This window comes from Scyliorhinus canicula, chromosome 3 (assembly GCF_902713615.1).
Source record: "Scyliorhinus canicula chromosome 3, sScyCan1.1, whole genome shotgun sequence".
Lineage (NCBI taxonomy): Eukaryota > Metazoa > Chordata > Chondrichthyes > Carcharhiniformes > Scyliorhinidae > Scyliorhinus > Scyliorhinus canicula.
Window position 1 is genome coordinate 201712519 of NC_052148.1, and position 19405 is coordinate 201731923.

General features: G+C 46.0%; 1 protein-coding gene across 1 annotated transcript in view; it reads right to left on the reverse strand.

Moving 5' to 3' along the window:
- Nucleotides 1–16645, reverse strand: part of LOC119963224 — a 105684-nt gene extending 89039 nt beyond the window's left edge. Inside the window, exon 1 of the mRNA XM_038792000.1 lies at nucleotides 16525–16645. Within this exon, the coding sequence (XP_038647928.1) occupies nucleotides 16525–16618 (94 nt within the window). The 5' untranslated portion in view covers nucleotides 16619–16645. The remainder of the gene's footprint in view (nucleotides 1–16524) is intronic.
- Nucleotides 16646–19405: the final 2760 nt, after the last annotated feature.

Here is a 19405-nt window from a genome sequence, read left to right on the forward strand (position 1 = left end):
AATAAGGTAATGACCAGATCATCTGTTTCAGTCATGTTGGTCATGGGGTAGGTATTGCCAAAACACCAAGACAAACACCCCTGCTCTTATTAAAATTAGTTCATTAGTATTTCTTACAACCAAATGAACATTGAGCTGACTAAGATTACAGAGGTGGGGAGCTGCGAGGCCAATTGTGCTTTGTAAATTGAGTACAGACTTTTGTCTGTTTCTATAGCTAGAAATTCCTGTAACAGGGCGCTAGTTTGTTGCCAGAGGCTTATAGCTTGAGGGGGCTCCACGCCACATCAAGCATGGTTGACTAGGAGGCTCTCCCGCTGTTACCGCCAGCCATTGGCGTGTTGGAAGGATTTCCAGGTTGACACACTCAACCTGTTTGACCGCATTATCAATGCATCTGGCTTGGCCATCAAGTCCAGAGTGGGACTCAAACCAGAGCTTCTAACTCAGAGTCAGGAGTGCTACCCACTGCACCACAAGGCACAGTGACATTTGGAGGGGTCTGTTCCCTCATTTATGATGGATATATTATGGTAACAAAAACAACTTTCAGTTATATAACATCATTAATGTAGTAAATCCTCCCAATACACTTTATGGAAACATTGTCAAATAGAATTTGACATCGAAGAAGATATCAGAACAGCTTGGTTTATGTGTAGGTTTCAAAGGGAAAGAGAGCTGTAGAGACGGAAATACTTGGGAATGGAATTCCAGCACTTAGGAAGCTGATGTTTGACCACCAAGGGAGAATGCTAAAAATCAGGAATGGCAAGAGGCCACAATTGTCAAAACACAGAAAGGTGGAAGAGACGACAGGGTGAGGGAGGTGAGGCCATGGAGGGATTTGAAAACGTGGGTGGGAATAATAAAATCAAGGCATGGCAGGACCATGAGGCAGTACAGGTCACAAAAACAGGGCTGATGGATGAAAGGGACTTAAAGTATGGTCAAAAAATGATCTGAAGGTAATGGATGGTGCAAGGTGGGAGACAGGTCAGGAAAGCATTAATTCTTCATCACCATCTTTAATTCTCTAAGTGCTTCTGTTTCTCAAACAGCCTAACATTAAGGATGAGACAAAGGTTTCCCCAGTTGCACTTTTGGAAAATTGAACTCCTGCCAAAAATATTAGACCCTTGGCCCCAGATCAATCCCTTCCCAGCAATTGCTCAGGCTGAAGCAGACAGAGCACAACCTGTATGTCCTATTCTACCAGGGGCTGTGCTTCAAGCCCTGCAGATATAAACCCAAAAGCTGCTGACAACTCAAAAAAAATTACCCACCTCCGGATCTGGTTCGCCCACGATCAGTAAAAACCTTGGGCTAGATTCTCCGTTTTGGAGACTATGTCCCCGCGCCGGCGTGAAAACTTTACACCAGGAAGACAGGTGTAAAACGGCCACCGATTCCTCGTTTTGCTGGGGGCTAGCAGGGAGGCAGCGTGGAGCTCATAGCTCCTGCTGTCAATGTCAATATGGCCCCCAACACTTCTAGTCCAGAGGGCTGCAACGGCCGCGCCGTGCTCCATGGCGGACTCAGCCCGCGGACCTGGACCGGCAAAGAAGTGCACCCTATCGGCCGCTCGCGCGCCTCGGACCGCCTGCCCACCGTGTCCCCAGACCCGAATGAAGCCCCCCCCCCCCCCGCCCACCGATCGGCCCTCCCCCGACTGTGGCAGCCCCGGATTGAGTCCGCAGCCACCACGCAAAATTCACGAACGGTGTAAGCACACGTAACCCACGGGGTCGGGAACTCGGTTAGTTGGGGGCGGAGCATCGCGGGGCAGGCCTCAGGTAATGGCCTGAGGTGGTGGATAATCGAGGCGGCGTCCTCCGCTCTTCAGAGGGGGGAGAATTCAAAAACCGGCGCTGCTCCCGATTTTGGCACCAAAACGGATTTGCCGTCCCGTCGCCGAATGCAATCGAGCACCGGGGAGCGGAGAAGTCAGCCCCTTGGCTATCCTTTGATTACCTCAAGACTAAACGTCTACAAGTACAATCCAAGAACTTTTTAAACACATGGAAAATTTCTGCCTCAACCATCATTTGAGGGAATGACTTCCAAACTTTTATTTCTGGATGAAAACATTTCTAATCCTTCGGCCAATCCAGAAAAGAGGACGCAAGAGAACAGGCTCACCAGCAAAAAGTGACAGAGATGAAATTAAAAGCTCAAGAAGCAGAGAAGGAATTCCAAAAGGAGGTGGAAAGGAGACCGAAGGAATTGGCTGTATTCTGGGAGATTACTTGGTGAGGAGCCGAGCACCATGCCGCCTGGAAGCCAGAACAGTCCAGAGAGAATGATCAACCCAAATGCTTTCAGCAAAGTTCTGCAATGTGGCAGAAGGCTGAAAAGTGTTCTGAGACCCTGCAGGGGCGGAAGAATCCATCAGGGATGAGGTGGCTCTGGGAAAGTTACCTGGATTTAAAAAGCCTGGGATTAGGCCGGTAAAATTGAAAGAAACCAAGACCAAGCAGCAGAAAACTGCAGAAGAGAAGATGGAGACGGGCCAGAGGCCCAAAGGATGGAACAGCCCTCATAGACCACGTGCACCAGCTTCCCATAGGTAGTAAGGCGGAAGGCCAGTAAAAGTAAAAGAGGCCTCGAAAAGGCCCCTAGAATCAGAAATATCCCTCAGCATCTCAGAATGAAATAGAGATCAGATAAGTCCTAGAGCAGGAAGAGAAATAGTGAGGGAGATGCCCCACATAGCCAAAGAGCCTGAAGGAAGGCAGATTATTAAGCACACAAAGGAAAAAGATAAGGACATTCCTGAAATCTGGCTAGCAGAATCCTTCTTTCTAGGGCCGAAGAGAGTTCCCAACCCAAGAAGCAGGTAGGGAGTGAGATGCCTGTCCAACTTGAAAAGCCACAAGGGAGTGTAGCACCTCCACTTGAAGGCAGAAGAGTTCCGAAGAACAAGTAGTTCCAAAGCCAAAGGCAGCGAGGAAGCCATTGATTGTCCTGGCCAGTACCTTTATGCCAAATTTAAATGCTGACCAGAAAAAATACCAAATTGGCCCAGAAAGAGGGAGGGTGATGCCTCACACAGTAGATAAGGTACCTGAGGTACATCAAGAGTTGACCTTCTCTCAGAGTGCAGTAGTGTTCCAAACGTCCCAGAACCTATCATGCAGCTGTCTCCTCCTGGTGAGGCTGGCAGTACTGACTGCCTCTGCCACCACCTCCCGGGCGCTGTTCAGGAGGGTAAGCTGCCCACCCTGGGGAAGAGGATGTTCCTCCACTTCTCACCTTGGGGTGGGGGGGGGGGGGGGGGGGAGAGTGGTGAAGGTTTTCTCTGAGACATCTTCATGGCTGCAGTGTGTGTGTGTAGTAAGTGGAGCGCTAAAAATAGCTCCAGCTGTCAGGCTGTTTGGCGCTAATTCTAGCCCCAATGGTTACAATGTCCGCTGGGCCAGGAATTTCTCTCACTTCGTGCTGGCAGAGTGCTGGCCAATTTACATATCCTGACTCATTTACCAAATAGCAGCCCGCCCCAAAGGAAAAACAAACCCACACTATCCGGTCCCGTCGGGAACCTCTCCCAAACGTAGAATTCCGGCCATGATCTTCATTGTGCGGCAACTTCAAGAAAAACACATCCAAAACGGGACTCTGTTTTTGTCTCGTTAAATGGCACCCGCCAGCTGTGAACCGCACAAACGGAACCACGACAAACCTTCTCTCCACAAAGACTGGGGTTGAACAAAACTGTTCATTGCACAAATTGTCTTCACTTTCCAGCAAGTTACCCACAGGTGTAGAGATAATCTACAGAACAGGAAACAGGTGAACCTACACTGCCCTCAATGCAAAACCCAAATCACTCCTGTCTTGTTATGCTCTAGGTGTAGCATAAGCAGCTTCCTTGTGGTGCACTTGACAAAGGAAGGTTCAGACGTGGAGATAACTGCAACACGTTTATTAAACTTTATACACTTCTATAACTCGGGTTCGACACTACTGTTAATCCTACTATAGCTACTCAGACTGACTAACCAGACTGCTACAATCCATGTGGTGGGAATGATATCGAATCAACCCTGTGTCTCTACTCACTGACTGTCTCCACTGGAAAGAGGCAGATCATGTGTGCTGTGTCCTTTATATATGGGTTGGTGTAATGCCCTCCTGTGGTCGTGTCACCTCTGTGTGTATCGTGAATGCCCATTGGTTGTGTCCTATCTAACTGATGTATTGGTTGAGTGTGCGTATGTGATGTCTCTGGTGCTCCCTCTAGTGTCTAGCTAGTCTACATGTATTTACATTAACCCCTTGTGTATTTACAGTGATGCACTTCACCACAACTCCATTGCCAGTGGTTGAGCTTCAGCACCTGCGTGCACGCTCAGCTCCATGTCATTGTTGACTCCTTCTCTGAAGCATATGGCCACCACAATTTCCTCTATCAGGGTGAGGGCATCAAGCTGTGCCTGCATCCACCTGTTTGGGTACTGCTGTCTCTAATTATACACCGCCATGTCCTGTCATGGTTCAAAACCAGGCAGTGCATGCAAGCTGAGAGATGTGAGTGTACAGTTGGCAACAGTGCTAAGTATGTGAGAGTAAGGTGAAGTTATGTATGTGAGATATAAGAATATAAGAACATAAGAACTAAGAGCAGGAGTAGGCCATCTGGCCCCTCGAGCCTGCTCCACCACTCAATGAGATCATGGCTGATCTTTTGTGGACTCAGCTCCACTTTCCGGCCCGAACACCATAACCCTTAATCCCTTTTTTCTTCAAAAAACTATCTATCTTTACCTTAAAAACATTTAATGAAGGAGCCTCAACTGCTTCACCGGGCAAGGAATTCCATAGATTCACAACCCTTTGGGTGAAGAAGTTCCTCCTAAACTCAGTCCTAAATCTACTTCCCCTTATTTTGAGGCTATGCCCCCTAGTTCTGCTTTCACCCGCCAGTGGAAACAACCTGCCCGCATCTATCCTATCTATTCCCTTCATAATTTTAAATGTTTCGATAAGATCCCCCCCTCATCCTTCTAAATTCCAACGAGTACAGTCCCAGTCTACTCAACCTTTCCTCGTAATCCAACCCCTTCAGCTCTGGGATTAACCTCGTGAATCTCCTCTGCACACACCCTCCAGTGCCAGTACGTCCTTTCTCAAGTAAGGAGACCAAAACTGAACACAATACTCCAGGTGTGGCCTCACTAACACCTTATACAATTGCAGCATAACCTCCCTAGTCTTAAACTCCATCCCTCTAGCAATGAAGGACAAAATTCCATTTGCCTTCTTAATCATCTGTTGCACCTGTAAACCAACTTTCTGTGACTCATGCACGAGCACACCCAGGTCTCTCTGCACAGCAGCATGCTTTAATATTTTATTGTTTAAATAATAATCCCGTTTGCTGTTATTCCTACCAAAATGGATAACCTCACATTTGACAACATTGTTTTCCATTGCCAGACCCTAGCCCATTCACTTAACCTATCCAAATCCCTCTGCAGACTTCCAGTATCCTCTGCACTTTTCGCTTTACCACTCATCTTAGTGTCATCTGCAAACTTGGACACATTGCCCTTGGTCCCCAACTCCAAATCATCTATGTAGATTGTGAACAATTGTGGGCCCAACACGGATCCCTGAGGGACACCACTATCTACTGATCACCAACCAGAGTAGCACCCATTAATCCCCACTCTTTGCTTTCTATTAATTAACCTATCCTCTATCCATGCTACTACTTTACCCTTAATGCCATGTATTTTTATCTTATGCAGCAGCCTTTTGTGTGGCACCTTGTCAAAAGCTTTCTGGAAATCCAGATATACCACATCCATTGGCTCCCCGTTATCCACTGCACTGGTAATGTCCTCAAAAAATTCCACTAAATTAGTTAGGCACGACCTGCCCTTTATGAACCCATGCTGCGTCTGCCCAATGGGACAATTTCTATCCAGAAGCCTCTCTATTTCTTCCTTAATGATAGATTCCAGCATCTTCCCTACTACCGAAGTTAAGCTCACTGGCCTATAATTTCCTGCTCTCTGCCTACCTCCCTTTTTAAACAGTGGTGTCACGTTTGCTAATTTCCAATCCACCGGGACCATCTCAGAGTCTAGTGAATTTTGGTAAATCATCACTCGTGCATCTGCAATTTCCCTAGCCATCTCTTTTAGCACTCTGGGATGCATTCCATCAGGGCCAGGAGACTTGTCTACCTTTAACCCCATTAGCTTGCCCATCACTACCTCCTTAGTGATAACAATCCTCTCAAGGTCATCACCTGTCATAACCTAATTTCTATCAGTCACTGGCATGTTATTTATGTCTTCCACTGTGAAGACCGACCCAAAAAACCTGTTCAGTTCCTCAGCCATTTCCTCATCTCCCATTATTAAAACTCACTTCTCATCCTCTAAAGGACCAATATTTACCTTAGCCACTCTTTTTTGTTTTGTAAAAACTTTTACTGTCTGTTTTTATATTCTGAGCAAGTTTACTCTCATACTCTATCTTACTCTTCTTTATAGCTTTTTTAGTAGCTTTCTGTTGCCCCCTAAAGATTTCCCAGTCCTCTAATCTCCCAGCAATCTTTGCCACTTTATATGCTCTTTCCTTCAATTTGATACTCTCCCTTATTTCCTTAGATATCCACGGTCGATTTTCCCTCTTTCTACCGTCCTTCCTTTTTGTTGGTATAAACCTTTGCTGAGCACTGTGAAAAATCGCTTGGAAGGTTCTCCACTGTTCCTCAACTGTTCCACCATAAAGTCTTAGCTCCCAGTCTACCTTAGCTAGTTCTTCTCTCATCCCCTTGTAATCTCCTTTGTTTAAACACAAAACACTAGTATTTGATTTTACTTTCTCACCCTCCATCTGTATTTTAAATTCCACCATATTGTGATCGCTCCTTCCGAGAGGATCCCTAACTATGAGATCATGAATCAATCCTGTCTCATTACACAGGACAAGATCTAGGACCGCTTGTTCCCTCGTAGGTTCCATTACATACTGTTCTAGGAAACTATCGCGGATATATTCTATAAACTCCTCCTCAAGGTTGCCTTGACCGACCTGGTTAAACCAATCGACATGTAGATTAAAATCCCCCATGATAACTGCTGTACCATTTCTACATGCATCAGTTATCTCTTTGTTTATTGCCTGCCCCACCATAACGTTACTATTTGGTGGCCGATAGACTACTCCTATCAGTGACTTTTTTGCCTTACTATTCCTGATTTCCACCCAAATGGATTCAACCTTATCCTCCATAGCACCGATATCATCCCTAACTATTGCCCAGATGTCATCCTTAAATAACTACACCACCTCCCTTACCATCCACTCTGTCCTTCCGAATAGTTTGATACCCTCGGATATTTAACTCCCAATCGTGACCATCCTTTAACCATGTTTCAGTAATGGCCACTAAATCATAGTCATTCACGATGATTTGCGCCATCAACTCATTTACTTTATTCCGAATACTACGAGCATTCAGGTAAAGTACACTTATGTTGGTTTTTTTTACCTCTGTTTTGAATCTTAACATCTCCAGTTTTACTCCTTTTAGTATTACTGGGCCTATATCAATATGCGCCATGATTGATAGAGATTAAATAATGCAGCGGTGGGCAATGGGTGGGATATAGAATTTTTAAATACATTCACTTACCTCGACGACTTGTGTGAGGTTGTTGAACTTCTTGTGGCACTGCATTCAATTCCTCGAGACTGGACCAATCTGGCATTGACTACCATAGCTCTCTATTGCCACTGCCACCTTACTGTGTGTTGGGAAGACTGCATGACCCCTTGTCCACCTCCTCCAGCAGACATCCAGCACAGTGCCAGAATTCCTTGCAACACATTCTCTGTCCTGATTTGCCATAATTCAAAGTTCTTCTTGCTCTTACTCTCTTCTGCAAACAATTCCAGCCCATGCTGCAGCCAGAATGTCCAACCCCTTTGTTATAACCTGCCTGCTTACCACTGGCTGGGGACTAATGGCAATCACACAATTCTTTGGGAATATGAGTTTTCCCAGTGAGGGAGGCGGAGAAATCATTAGCAGAGTCCCTGCGTAAATAGAGCTGGCCCATATGGAGCCAGCTGGAGAGGAGTGAGCAGCAAGGGAGTTGCTGCTGCTGCTGCTGCTGCTGCTGCTGCTGCTGCTGCTGCTGCTGCTGCTGCTGCTGCTGCTGCTGCTGCTGCTGCTGCTGCTGCTGCTGCTGCTGCTGCTGCTGCAGCTGCAGCAGCAGCAGCATATATGGGTAATTGTAAATAAATGTTGTTATTTCTTTCTATTCTACAAACGTGTGCTAATTCTTTGTGGCCCTCACAAAACCTTTCCTCACTTTATAAGAGGTGCAGTCAAGAATTGCAGGCTCACATTAAGTGGTGCTGGCATTGCAGAAACCTGGACTGTCTGCTGTGGTGTGCAGCAATTCAGCAGTGTTTAGCGTGGGCTACATGCAGCTATCATGCGATTTAGCAAGTTGCAGAAATTTGCATACTGCCTACATCGGAAACAGCAGACATGGCTTAATTACACACTGCGCTTTTCCTGTAGTTTCAGGCTCTGTTCAATTTTGCAATCTCCAGCTACTTGAACATATTTGGAACTCCCTTTCAAACACTTTCCATTTAGCTACTTCGCTCTTGCTCCTGAAACATTTTGGTCATCTAACTCTTTGGTTAGGCCACAGCTGGAGTCCTGGGTGCAGTTCTGGTCACTTCCCTATCAGAAGTATGCGATTGCACTGGAGGAGATGCAGGGGAGATTCACCAGGATGTTGCCTGGGATGGAGCATTTTAGCTGTGGAGAGAGGCTGGATAGGCTCGGATTGTTTTCTTTGGAGAGAGAAGGCTGAGGTGTATCAGATTATGAGGGGACAGGGTGGGTGGGTAGAAAACAGCTGTTCCCCTTAGTTGAAGGGTCAGTAATGGGAGGTATAATTTTAAGGTGAGGGCAGGAGATTTAGAGGGGATTTGAGGAAAGTGTTTTCACCCAGAGGGTTGTGGGAATCTGGAATGCGCTGCCTGGGAGGGTAGTTGAGGCAGGAAACCTCACGATCTTTAAAAGTGTTTCAAGTGCTCATGCACTTGAAATGTCATAACATTCAAGGCTATGGGCCAAGTGAGATAAGTATAGATTAGAGTCGTTTTTTTTCTGTCCTGTACAGGCTTGATGGGCCAAAGTGCCTCTTCTGCATTGTATGATTCTATGATTCTTTTACTGTTGCCCGGTGATCTATCTGTCCTTTATGAGGCACCTTGGAATGCTCTTTTACTGAACTGACACTGTAAAAATGGAAGTTGTTGTTACAGTATAGGCCAAAGGCAAAATGAAGATCCCTCTAGTCTTTCAAAAGCAATACACCTGAACTACAAACTCAACATAGAAAACAAAGGGTTTATTTTATCCCAGGATGCCCAGATCTGTCGTGAACTGTACGTAGAGAGGGTCAAGTTGGTGAGGCGATAAATGCCACGTTTCTAATGTGTTCCCTCTCGGGAGTACATCAAGAACTAGAGGACACAGATACAAAATAATGGGTAAAAGGAGTAGAAGTGATGTGAGGGAAATTATTTTCACCCAGAGGGTGGTTGGAATCTGGAACAAACTTCCCGAGAGGGTGGTGGAGGCAGGTTCAATTGACGTTTTCAAAAGGGAATTGTAATACCATCTGAAAAGAAAACAATTGCAAGGTAATGCGGATACGGCAGGGGAGTGAGTAGAATGCTCTTTCAGAGAGCCAGTGAAGGCTCGATGGGCCAAATGGCCTCTTTCTGCACCGTAAAGATTATGTGATTCCTGCCCTCACCACCACCATCTTACTTTGCCTGAAATCAAGCACAGGGAGGTTTTCTACTCGAGGAGTAGGGGCCTCGCTTAAATAATAAAGTTGCCGCCCAATGATATGATCGGGAAACACATGCTGATTTAATTCCAGGACGGCCAGGGATCACATGGTTTCAGAATCATCAGCTTTTGCTGCTAATAGACAGCACTCTGTCCACAAGATGCCCAGGTAAAATCCTCCTTCTCGCGTATGGGCAGTTACGAAAAGAGTGCACAGTAACGGAAAAGCAATTTGCGCATACGCAGTTCATTCCTACGCTTTACGTCACAAGCGTCATGATGTCAGAGGCCCTGGACCACACCAACTTAAAGGGGAAATGCCCGAAAATTAAAAAGAAGAGTTTTAAAGCCGCAAAACACCATTCTTTCACCTAGAAAGACAGAACAATGCCTGAACTTCGACCAGTAGTTGAAATCAACCTCCGCAGAACCCTGCAACAAGCAATTAGCACTGCCCAAAGAGATGATTTGGCCCATGAAGACTACTACTCAGACAATGATTTCTTCCTTGGACACCAAGAGCGCAATGACAATACCAAAACAAAATAAGGTAATTGGTTTATCGATGCCATGGCAGATCATCAATACATTGGATGACAGCAACCTGTCAAATATCCATGAAGAAGACTAAGTCCACAGAGAGCGGCCTGATGCCACACGAAAAGTGGTCCACGCACCACGAAGAGTCCCCGACTCCACACAGAGAGTGATGAAAGACTCCATAGCGAGACCACTGCACAACTCTGTTGATAGCCCACAGATCGACTCCACAACGAAATCACTGCACAACTCCACACAGGGAACAATGCCAGACTCCACAGAGAGAGTGATACAAGCCTCCTCACCGATCTCCTTGACAGACTCCACAATGGGAGCAACTCAAGACTCCAAAGCGCAGTCCATGCATGAACAAGACCATGAACGTCTATCTGAGCAACCAGCAGCAGACGATGCATGTCTGCCATGCACACGTGAACAACTGAGACTATGACAGTCTACCCAGATTACCTGAGCCACCAGAAGAAGACTCTGACAGTCTACCCAGCTCATCTAACCAACAAGAAGACACTGCAGGTCTCCCCACTGTATGTGAGACAAGTGACGAAGGCATCACAATTCCCATACAAGATGTGCAACATCACAGTGAGACTGACAGATCTCAGCTCATATGCACAGAGGCACTCGACAACCCAAGTGAGACTCCTAGTGCGTCCAGTGAGACCACGTCAATTCAAGCCTCATCCACTCGAGCCTGTCCACAAGAAAATAAAATCTTGAACATTTTGACTTCAGACGAGGACCATCAAGAAACCAAAGATGGCGGGGAGGGTGCAGACTGTTAAGATGATGATTCTCCCATGCTTCTTGTTTGTTTTTCAGTGTCTCCCCATCTTTATCCCGCGGTCCTTCTTTAAGAGGCTAAATAAAATTATTCTAGGATTTGTCTGGGTAGGGAAGTCCCCGCGGGTGAAGAGGATGATGCTTGAAAGGAACAGAGGAGAAGGGGGGCTGGCGTTGCCAAACTTCAGCAACTATTACTGGGTGGCCAACATAGTGATAATAAGGAAATGGATGGTGGGTGCGGGGTCGGTTTGGGAGGCTGCTTCGTGCAGGGGCACTAGCTTGGCAGCCCTGGTCATGGTGCCTCTGCCGCTTCCGCCGGCACGGTACTCCACCAGCCCGATAGTGGTGGCGGCTCTTCGGATCTGGGGCCAGTGGAGGAGGCATGTAGGGGAGGTAAGAGCATCGGTGTGGACCCCAATCTGCGGCAACCACCGATTTGCCCTGGGGAACATGGACGGGGGGGGGGTATTGACTGTGGAGGAGGGTGTGAGGATGGGGGATCTGTTCCTGGAAGGGAGCTTTCCGAGCTGGAGGAGAGGTTTGGGCTGGCGAGAGGGAATGACTTTAGATACTTGCAGGTGAGGGATTTTGTACTCAGACTGGTGCCGTCCTTCCCACTTCTCCCACCGAAGGGGAGGCAAGGCAGGGTAGTTTCTAGGGGAGAGGTGGGAGAGTGTAGAGTCTCAGACGTCTACAAGGAACTACTGGGAGCTGAGGATACGCAGACCGAGGACCTGAAGCTGAAATGGGAGGAGGAGCTCAGGGGGGAGCTGGAGGACGGTATTTGGGCAGAAGCCCTGAGCAGAGTAAACATGACCGCAACATGTGCCAGGCTCAGCTGATCCAGTTTAAGGTCATGCACTGGGCCCACATGACGGTGGCCCGGATGAGCAGATTCTTCGGGCTGGAGGACAAGTGTGCTAGATGCGCCGGAGGGCCGGCTAACCATGTACACATGTTCTGGTTGTGCCCTAAACTCGGGGTATTGGCAGGGATTCGCAGATGTCATGTCTCGGGTATTGAAAACTGGGGTGGTAATGAGCCCGGTGGTGGCAATCTTTGGGGTCTCGGAGGACCTGGGAGTCCAGAAAGAGAGGGAGGCCAACGTTCTGGCCTTTTCTTCCTTGGCAGCCTGGTGACGAATACTGTTAGCATGGAGGGACTCAAAGCCCCCGAGGGCTGAGGTATGGCTATCGGACATGGCGAGCTATCTTGGCCTAGAGAAAGTCAAGTTCGCCTTGAGAGGTTCGCTACTAGGGTTCGCCGAAGGTGGCAGCCATTTATTGACTTCTTCGCAGAGGAGTAAGCGAAGTGTCAGCGGGGGGGGGGGGGGGGCTAGGGTAAAGTAGAGTAGGGGGGATATTGAGGCAGGTCCGTGCATGAACAGAGCTGTGGTTTGCACTATGTTTAATTTGTAATTTGTGTCTTGACTTCTTTTTGTTTTTGTACTGTACAATGCCACTTTTTCTATATGCCTAAAATACCTCAATAAAATTGTTTGTTTGAAATAAAAGAAACCAAAGATGATTCAGGTGAACCAGAACGGACTCCAGACGGGGAGCATCAACAAGCCAAAGGTGATTCCAGTGAACCGGACATGACTCCAGACGGGTAGGGCCGAGGAATCAAAGACGAAACGCTCAATGAAACAGCAGATGCCATAAAGTACACCGACGCAAGTAACTTTGTGAAGGACTCGAATTCTCCACTTGGAATGGTCATTGAGCGCAACAAACACAACAACAGAACCTACATAAACAACAACACAGACAACAACAAGAAGCATACCAAAGGCACCAACGCTAACAACAAGCACAACAAAACCAACAACGACTGGTACGACATGGTACACCTCTGCAAATGCAGGACACTGTGATTGCACAGCTAAGACAATGGCAAGTGTGCAGGCATACCATGGCATGATAATGCATCTTACAAATTCATGTTTGCTACACTACAAACAAGCAGACCAGCTTTCAAGGCAGCTGACATACGGCATCAATACTGCAAACACAGTCAACAGTCCAGGTCAGACTGGAAAGATGACATACAGAATCGCTACCACAAGCATTGGGGGAAAAAAGAGTCAAAATCAGACATCGAACTGATTTGACCATTTGAACACCACCTGATGACTTCTTGGTTCCTAAAGCACAGGGACACTGATGGCGTTCACAAGGAAGTGACAACATCAACATCGATACTTCACTAACAAAACAAGAAAGCGACTCGACCATATAGATTCATGAACTTTGGACTCATTATTTGGTATTGTATAATCATCACTGTCATCATGACTTGTACATGTCATCACTTATCTACCTATTTTGTTCAATTTTCTTTAACCAAGTACAGAAAATATGTAACATGAAAAAAGGGGGGATGTGGTGATATGCATCACTGTAAATACACAAAGGGTTAATGTAAATACACTACAACTAAGTAACCACTAGCGGGAGCACCAGAGATGTCATGACATGCAGACATACAGCCAATGGGTCATGACAACAGGACACAACCGATAGGTAATCAGGACACCCAGAGGTGGCATTACCACAAGGGGGCACTTCACAACCCATATAAAAGGACAGGGCACACATGCTCTGTCTCTTTCCACAGACAGACATCTAGAGAGTACGTCAAGGTTGATCAACAGCATCACACCCAGCACGTGGCTTAGAGCAGGCTGGTAAAGATAGACTGAGTTACTGCAGTTAGATTAGCAGAGAGTCGAACTCATATAAGAACTGTGTTAATAGTTCAATAAACAAGTTGAACTCATTTCATAGTCTGGAGCTTCCTTTGTCAAAGCATACATCAAGGAAGCAGCTTATGCTACATGAAGCAGCATAACACAACAAAGACCATGCCATGATCGGCCATCATGTTTGAGCTGATGCGACCCTGTTGGATTCCCCATTCCTCGTCCTCCCTTGAAACGCAGCTATATGTTACCATTGTCACAGATAAAATTCATACAATGGCGTCTGTTTACTCAGGAGGTCTCCTTTGAGCCACAAAGTCTGCTTTCAAGTCCCACTCCAGGTCGTCAATACAAAAAAAACAAGGCTGATATTCCACTGTGGCGCTGAGGGAGAGCTGCTCTGTCGAAGGTGCCGTATTTTGGATGGGGCCCTATCTACCTACCTGTGTGGATGTGAGAGATTCCAAGGCGCTATTTTAAAGAAAAGCAGGGTATTCGGCCCAATATATATCCCTCAAACAACATCACTAAAATAGATATTCAATCAGTTTACCACATTGCTGTTTGTGTCCATGCTTATTGGCTGCCATGTTTCCTCCATTACAACACCGAGTATACTTCACAAAATGCTTTAATTGGCTGGAAAGCGCTTTGAGTCATCCAGTAATTGTGAAAAAGGCTTCCAAAAGGAATAATCGGATCAAAACTTTCAAATCCCAGTAACAATCAATAATACTGACCCCAGTAATACCGGATTTCCATTTTAAGGGAAACAAGATCAGTTTTACTCGTACCCTTCATCACCAAGTTTTTGTAGAGGGGTCATTTAGACTCAAAACATTAATTTGGTTTCTCTCTCCACAGATGCTGCCAGACCTGCTGACTTTATCCAGCATTTTCTGTTTTTATTCTGGAAATTCAAGTTTTCGTTTGTTACTAAAAATTATTTTCTCCCTTTTTCTTATTACCAGGATCCCCAATGTTTCTCAGGAATATAGAAAATGAACTTTGCCCAGCATGGTTTTGTAAATTAGGCATAAACAAGTCCCAATTCTGGGGATCACACCCTGCAAAATTGGATCATCCGTTTTTTAGGTTAGACACCTCTTATAATAATAATAAACAGGGAGGCTTACATGAACACTGCAATGAAGTTACTGTGAAAAGCCCCTAGCAGGGCAGCACGGTAGCATTGTGGATAGCACAATCGCTTCACAGCTCCAGGGTCCCAGGTTCGATTCCGGCTTGGGTCACTGTCTGTGTGGAGTCTGCACATCCTCCCCGTGTGTGCGTGGGTTTCCTCCGGGTGCTCCGGTTTCCTCCCACAGTCACAAAAATGTGCAGGTTAGGTGGATTACCATGATAAATTGCCCTTAGTGTCCAAAATTGCCCTTAGTGTTGGGTGGGGTTACTGGGTTATGGGGATAGGGTGGAGGTGTTGACCTTGGGTAGGGTGCTCTTTCCAAGAGCCGGTGCAGACTCGATGGGCCGAATGGCCTCCTTCTGCACTGTAAATTCTATGATCAGTTACGAGGCAAGATAGTCGCCACATTCCGGCGCCTGTTTGGGTACACTGAGGGAGAATTCAGAATGTCCAATTCACCTAACAGCACGTCTTTCGGGACTTGTGGGAGGAAACCGGAGCACCCGGAGGAAATCTACACGGGGAGAACGTGCAGACTCCGCACAGACAACGACCCAAGCCGGGAATCGAACCTGGGACCCTGACACTGTCAAGCAACAGTGCTACTATGCCACCCATTTATCAGCATTTGGTTCCTTAAATTTACATAAGGGGCCTAACACTTGTTTTAGATTCTAGGAGTCACACCAGCCCCATTCAGAATTCATTACAGCTGCAGCAGTCATCACTGAAAAATAAGGTTTATTTTTGAAAACTTTCTCCTGTCTTCTCCAGGTTCCACTAACCCATGTGCAGGATTGGGGCAGAATTCTGGCAACCTCATGGCACAGCTATTCTGCCTACAAGGTGTGGTCGATAGTGAAAGGCAGGTGGTTTATAAAGCAACATTCAGCAAACGATGATAGAACAGCTCCTCAGTAATTTATGGAGATTATACTGAAGGGAGGTTCAACAATAAACAAATGAATTGGAATGTTTTAAATATGCAATTTCTTCACAATTAGGTATAATAGTAGGACAGTCAACTTTAGGATATGTTACTTTCCATTTATGATTGACAAGAGTATGATTAGAGTTACACATACCAAAATAGGGTTACATTTTAAATTAAAATGAATTGCCTTTGCAATATGTGCAAGCAATCCATGTTAGAGTGTTCGGTTTTTTTTACAATTCTTCATCTGACCATTTAGTGGATTTCACAAGTGGGTACGGACCGATTGCGCAGATAAATTTGAATGTACAGAAATGTTCCAATAGCTGTGGAAATTTGTGTCCAACCAATTGATCTGTCAAGAGAAAATGTACACCGAACGCTAGGTCCCATTGATAAACCTGAAAGAGATATACTTGTGCTACAGTGTACTTAAACATTAAAGCACGTTGCTGTCAATTCTCAGACATCTGGGTGTAACTATTCACAGAAGTAAGCCAGAGGCTTGCTTTTCAGCCAAGTTCAACATAACAACATTTGACATTGACACTTACAGTTGCCGGAAAGTAAAAAGGTCACCGACAGAATCCAACACAGTCTTGAATTCCACTGGTTCATGTTACCTTTACAGAGGGTGTGCATACACATTTATTGTACTCTGATTTCCTCTCTTGCTCAAAGAGCGTCACCATTTCCTGTTTCCTGTAAGTGTTTCTGACTCTCAATATTTCTTCAGGAGCCGGTTTTGAATGATCTGTTTAGGAAGTGATGCAATGCAACCTGAGATAGCTGCTGTGCCAGGTTGATTATTTCTGAAGGTGGTTTATTCCTTATTTTAATCCATAAAACCTTTTCCTGCAGGTTTTATGATGAAATCTTTTTTAAATGGCCCAGCTTCTCCAACCCCCAGAGGGCATATATCTTTGTTATCGGTTCCAGTCTGTGAACACAGGATGTGATTATTTTATCATAAGAAACGTTATGCTGTGTACTGTTTTGATAAGCTTCTAATACAGGATGAAGAATATTCTGCTAGCTAATTAAATCCAATCCTTCCTGCCATGTGAGAAGGTCACAGATATTGATCTTTCTTCCAGGTGTTGGTTGATAAATCCCCAACCCGAGATCCACCAGGAAGTGGAGATTAATATATAAACTGTTGAGATTATTGTTCAGCCAAAAATCATGTTTAAAATTAGCCACGTTCCCATGGACCACAGTGTGAAGATGTAATTCAATTCTCATTTGAATGTCATTAGATTCTGTCCTTTGTGTTATATTAGTTTGATTGCTATTATTACTTGTAGTTATCTAAATTAAGAAACGCAGAAAGTACAGTTGTTTGGGGCAAGGGGATTTCTCCGAAACATAGTTTTAAAAAAGCAGAGAGATGCAAAACTGACGCACCACGACTAAGGGAGTAATTACGAATGATTTGTTCCAGGAAAAACCTTGCTAGGGGAACAGGTGGAAAGTCTGCCTTGCACACCACTAGGTTCAGGAAGAGAAATAACAGACATCAGTGGGACAATTTTAATGTCAGCTGGTTTCTTATCATAGATGAACCTTTGGAACCCTCATCTGTGCCCTGCACAGCAGGCACCATGGCTGCCCATGCCACTGGTGCCTACTGATATTCACTTTTACTGGGTCCATGTGCAAATCCCTCCGCAACCCTGCATAGGCGAGGCAGCACGGTGGCCTAGTGGTTAGCACAACCGCCTCACGGCGCTGAGGTCCCAGGTTCGATCCCGGCTCTGGGTCACTGTCCGTGTGGAGTTTGCACATTCTCCCCGTGTTTGCGTGGGTTTCACCCCCACAACCCAAAAATGTGCAAAGTAGGTGGATTGGTCACGCTAAATTGCCCCTTAATTGGAAAAAATAATTGGGTAATCTAAATTTATTAAAAAAAAACCCTGCATAGGCAAACACAGAAGGCTGAGGTTTGGGCCAGTGTCTGGGAAAGATGGGATGCCTGGTGCTGAATCTGCAGAAGGCTGAGAAGGACCAAGGGAAAAGTGAAAAGGAATTTAGATTGCAGTGTTAGGCCAGATATTTCACCGAATATTTATGGCACAGAGGAGGCCGTTTGGCCCATTGAGTCAGCACTGACTCTCCAGCTCAGCATCATGGGTCAATACTATTCTCCTGCCTTTGCCCCATAACCCCTGCATATTGTTTTAATTCAAGTAATCAAAGTTTACCAGCTGCCATGGTGGGATTTGAACTTGTGACCCCAGGGCATTAGCCTGGGCATCTGGATTACTAGTCTAATGATATTATCACTACACCGTTTTTAGAAGTTATAAAGCCTGCTGAATACTTGCCAGGTTTATTGAAGGGCGACAGATATTATGCAAAGACTTTTCTGAGATAAAACAGCAGCATGCCCTTCCCTGGCATTTGTAGTTCTACTTGGGCTACTGCTTGCCAAGGCTTCTTCCTCTGCCTCAGTGAAGGCTATATCATTGGACATTCCTCCCCCAACTTGGTTAGTTCCTCATTATGGGCCACCTTTCATAGAATTTACAGTGCAGAAAGAGGCCACTCGGCCCATCGAGTCTGTACCGGCTCTTGGAAAGAACACCCTACCCAAGGTCAACACCTCCACCCTATCCCCATAACCCAGTAACCCCACCTAACACTAAGGGCAATTTTGGACACTGAGGGCAATTTTATCATGGCCAATCCACCTAACCTGCACATCTTTGGACTGTGAGAGGAAACCGAAGCACTCGTAGGAAACCCACGGGGAGGATGTGCAGATTCCGCACAGACAGTGACCCAAGCCGGAATCGAACCTGGGACCCTGGAACTGTGATGCAATTGTGCTATCCACAATGCTACCATGCTGCCTTCTCTTGCAGAAAGAGGCTGAGAGTTTATGTGTTGCTGTCTCGGGATTATGTTTATGGAGAAACAAGGAAATGGAATGAGGGTGAGGAAGTAAAGCCAAGTGTGTGGAATGTGAAGTGAGGCAGGGCGGCTCAGAGGATTTGATTATCGTGTAAGTGTTATCATGCGCAATGGTGATGGTGTTGGTGTGTGGCGGGAATAGATTACTTGGTGAATTGTGGGGTGGGGAATGAAGGAGTTTTTGACAAGTGCTGCTGAGAGAGGTGAAGAGTTCCTCTTGTGATATCCTTAAACCTCCCTATTCACCACAACACAAACCGAGGTGGGAGGGTGGGGTGTGGGTGGAGGGTAAAGAAGCAGAATTCCTATCACTCCTCTGTGCTGCCACAATGTTCTCCACAGTTGTTCGGGGAAAATAAAACCATGGGGTGGGATTCTCCATTTCTGTACACACCAATGCTGAATTTGTGGATTTTCACAAAAGAAAAACTGGCTCCACACCTGGCCTGATTCCGTCAGTATTGAGGGGCTACAACCGGTGCCGCGTGGAACACAATCGATTCCAAATGGTGGGGGATT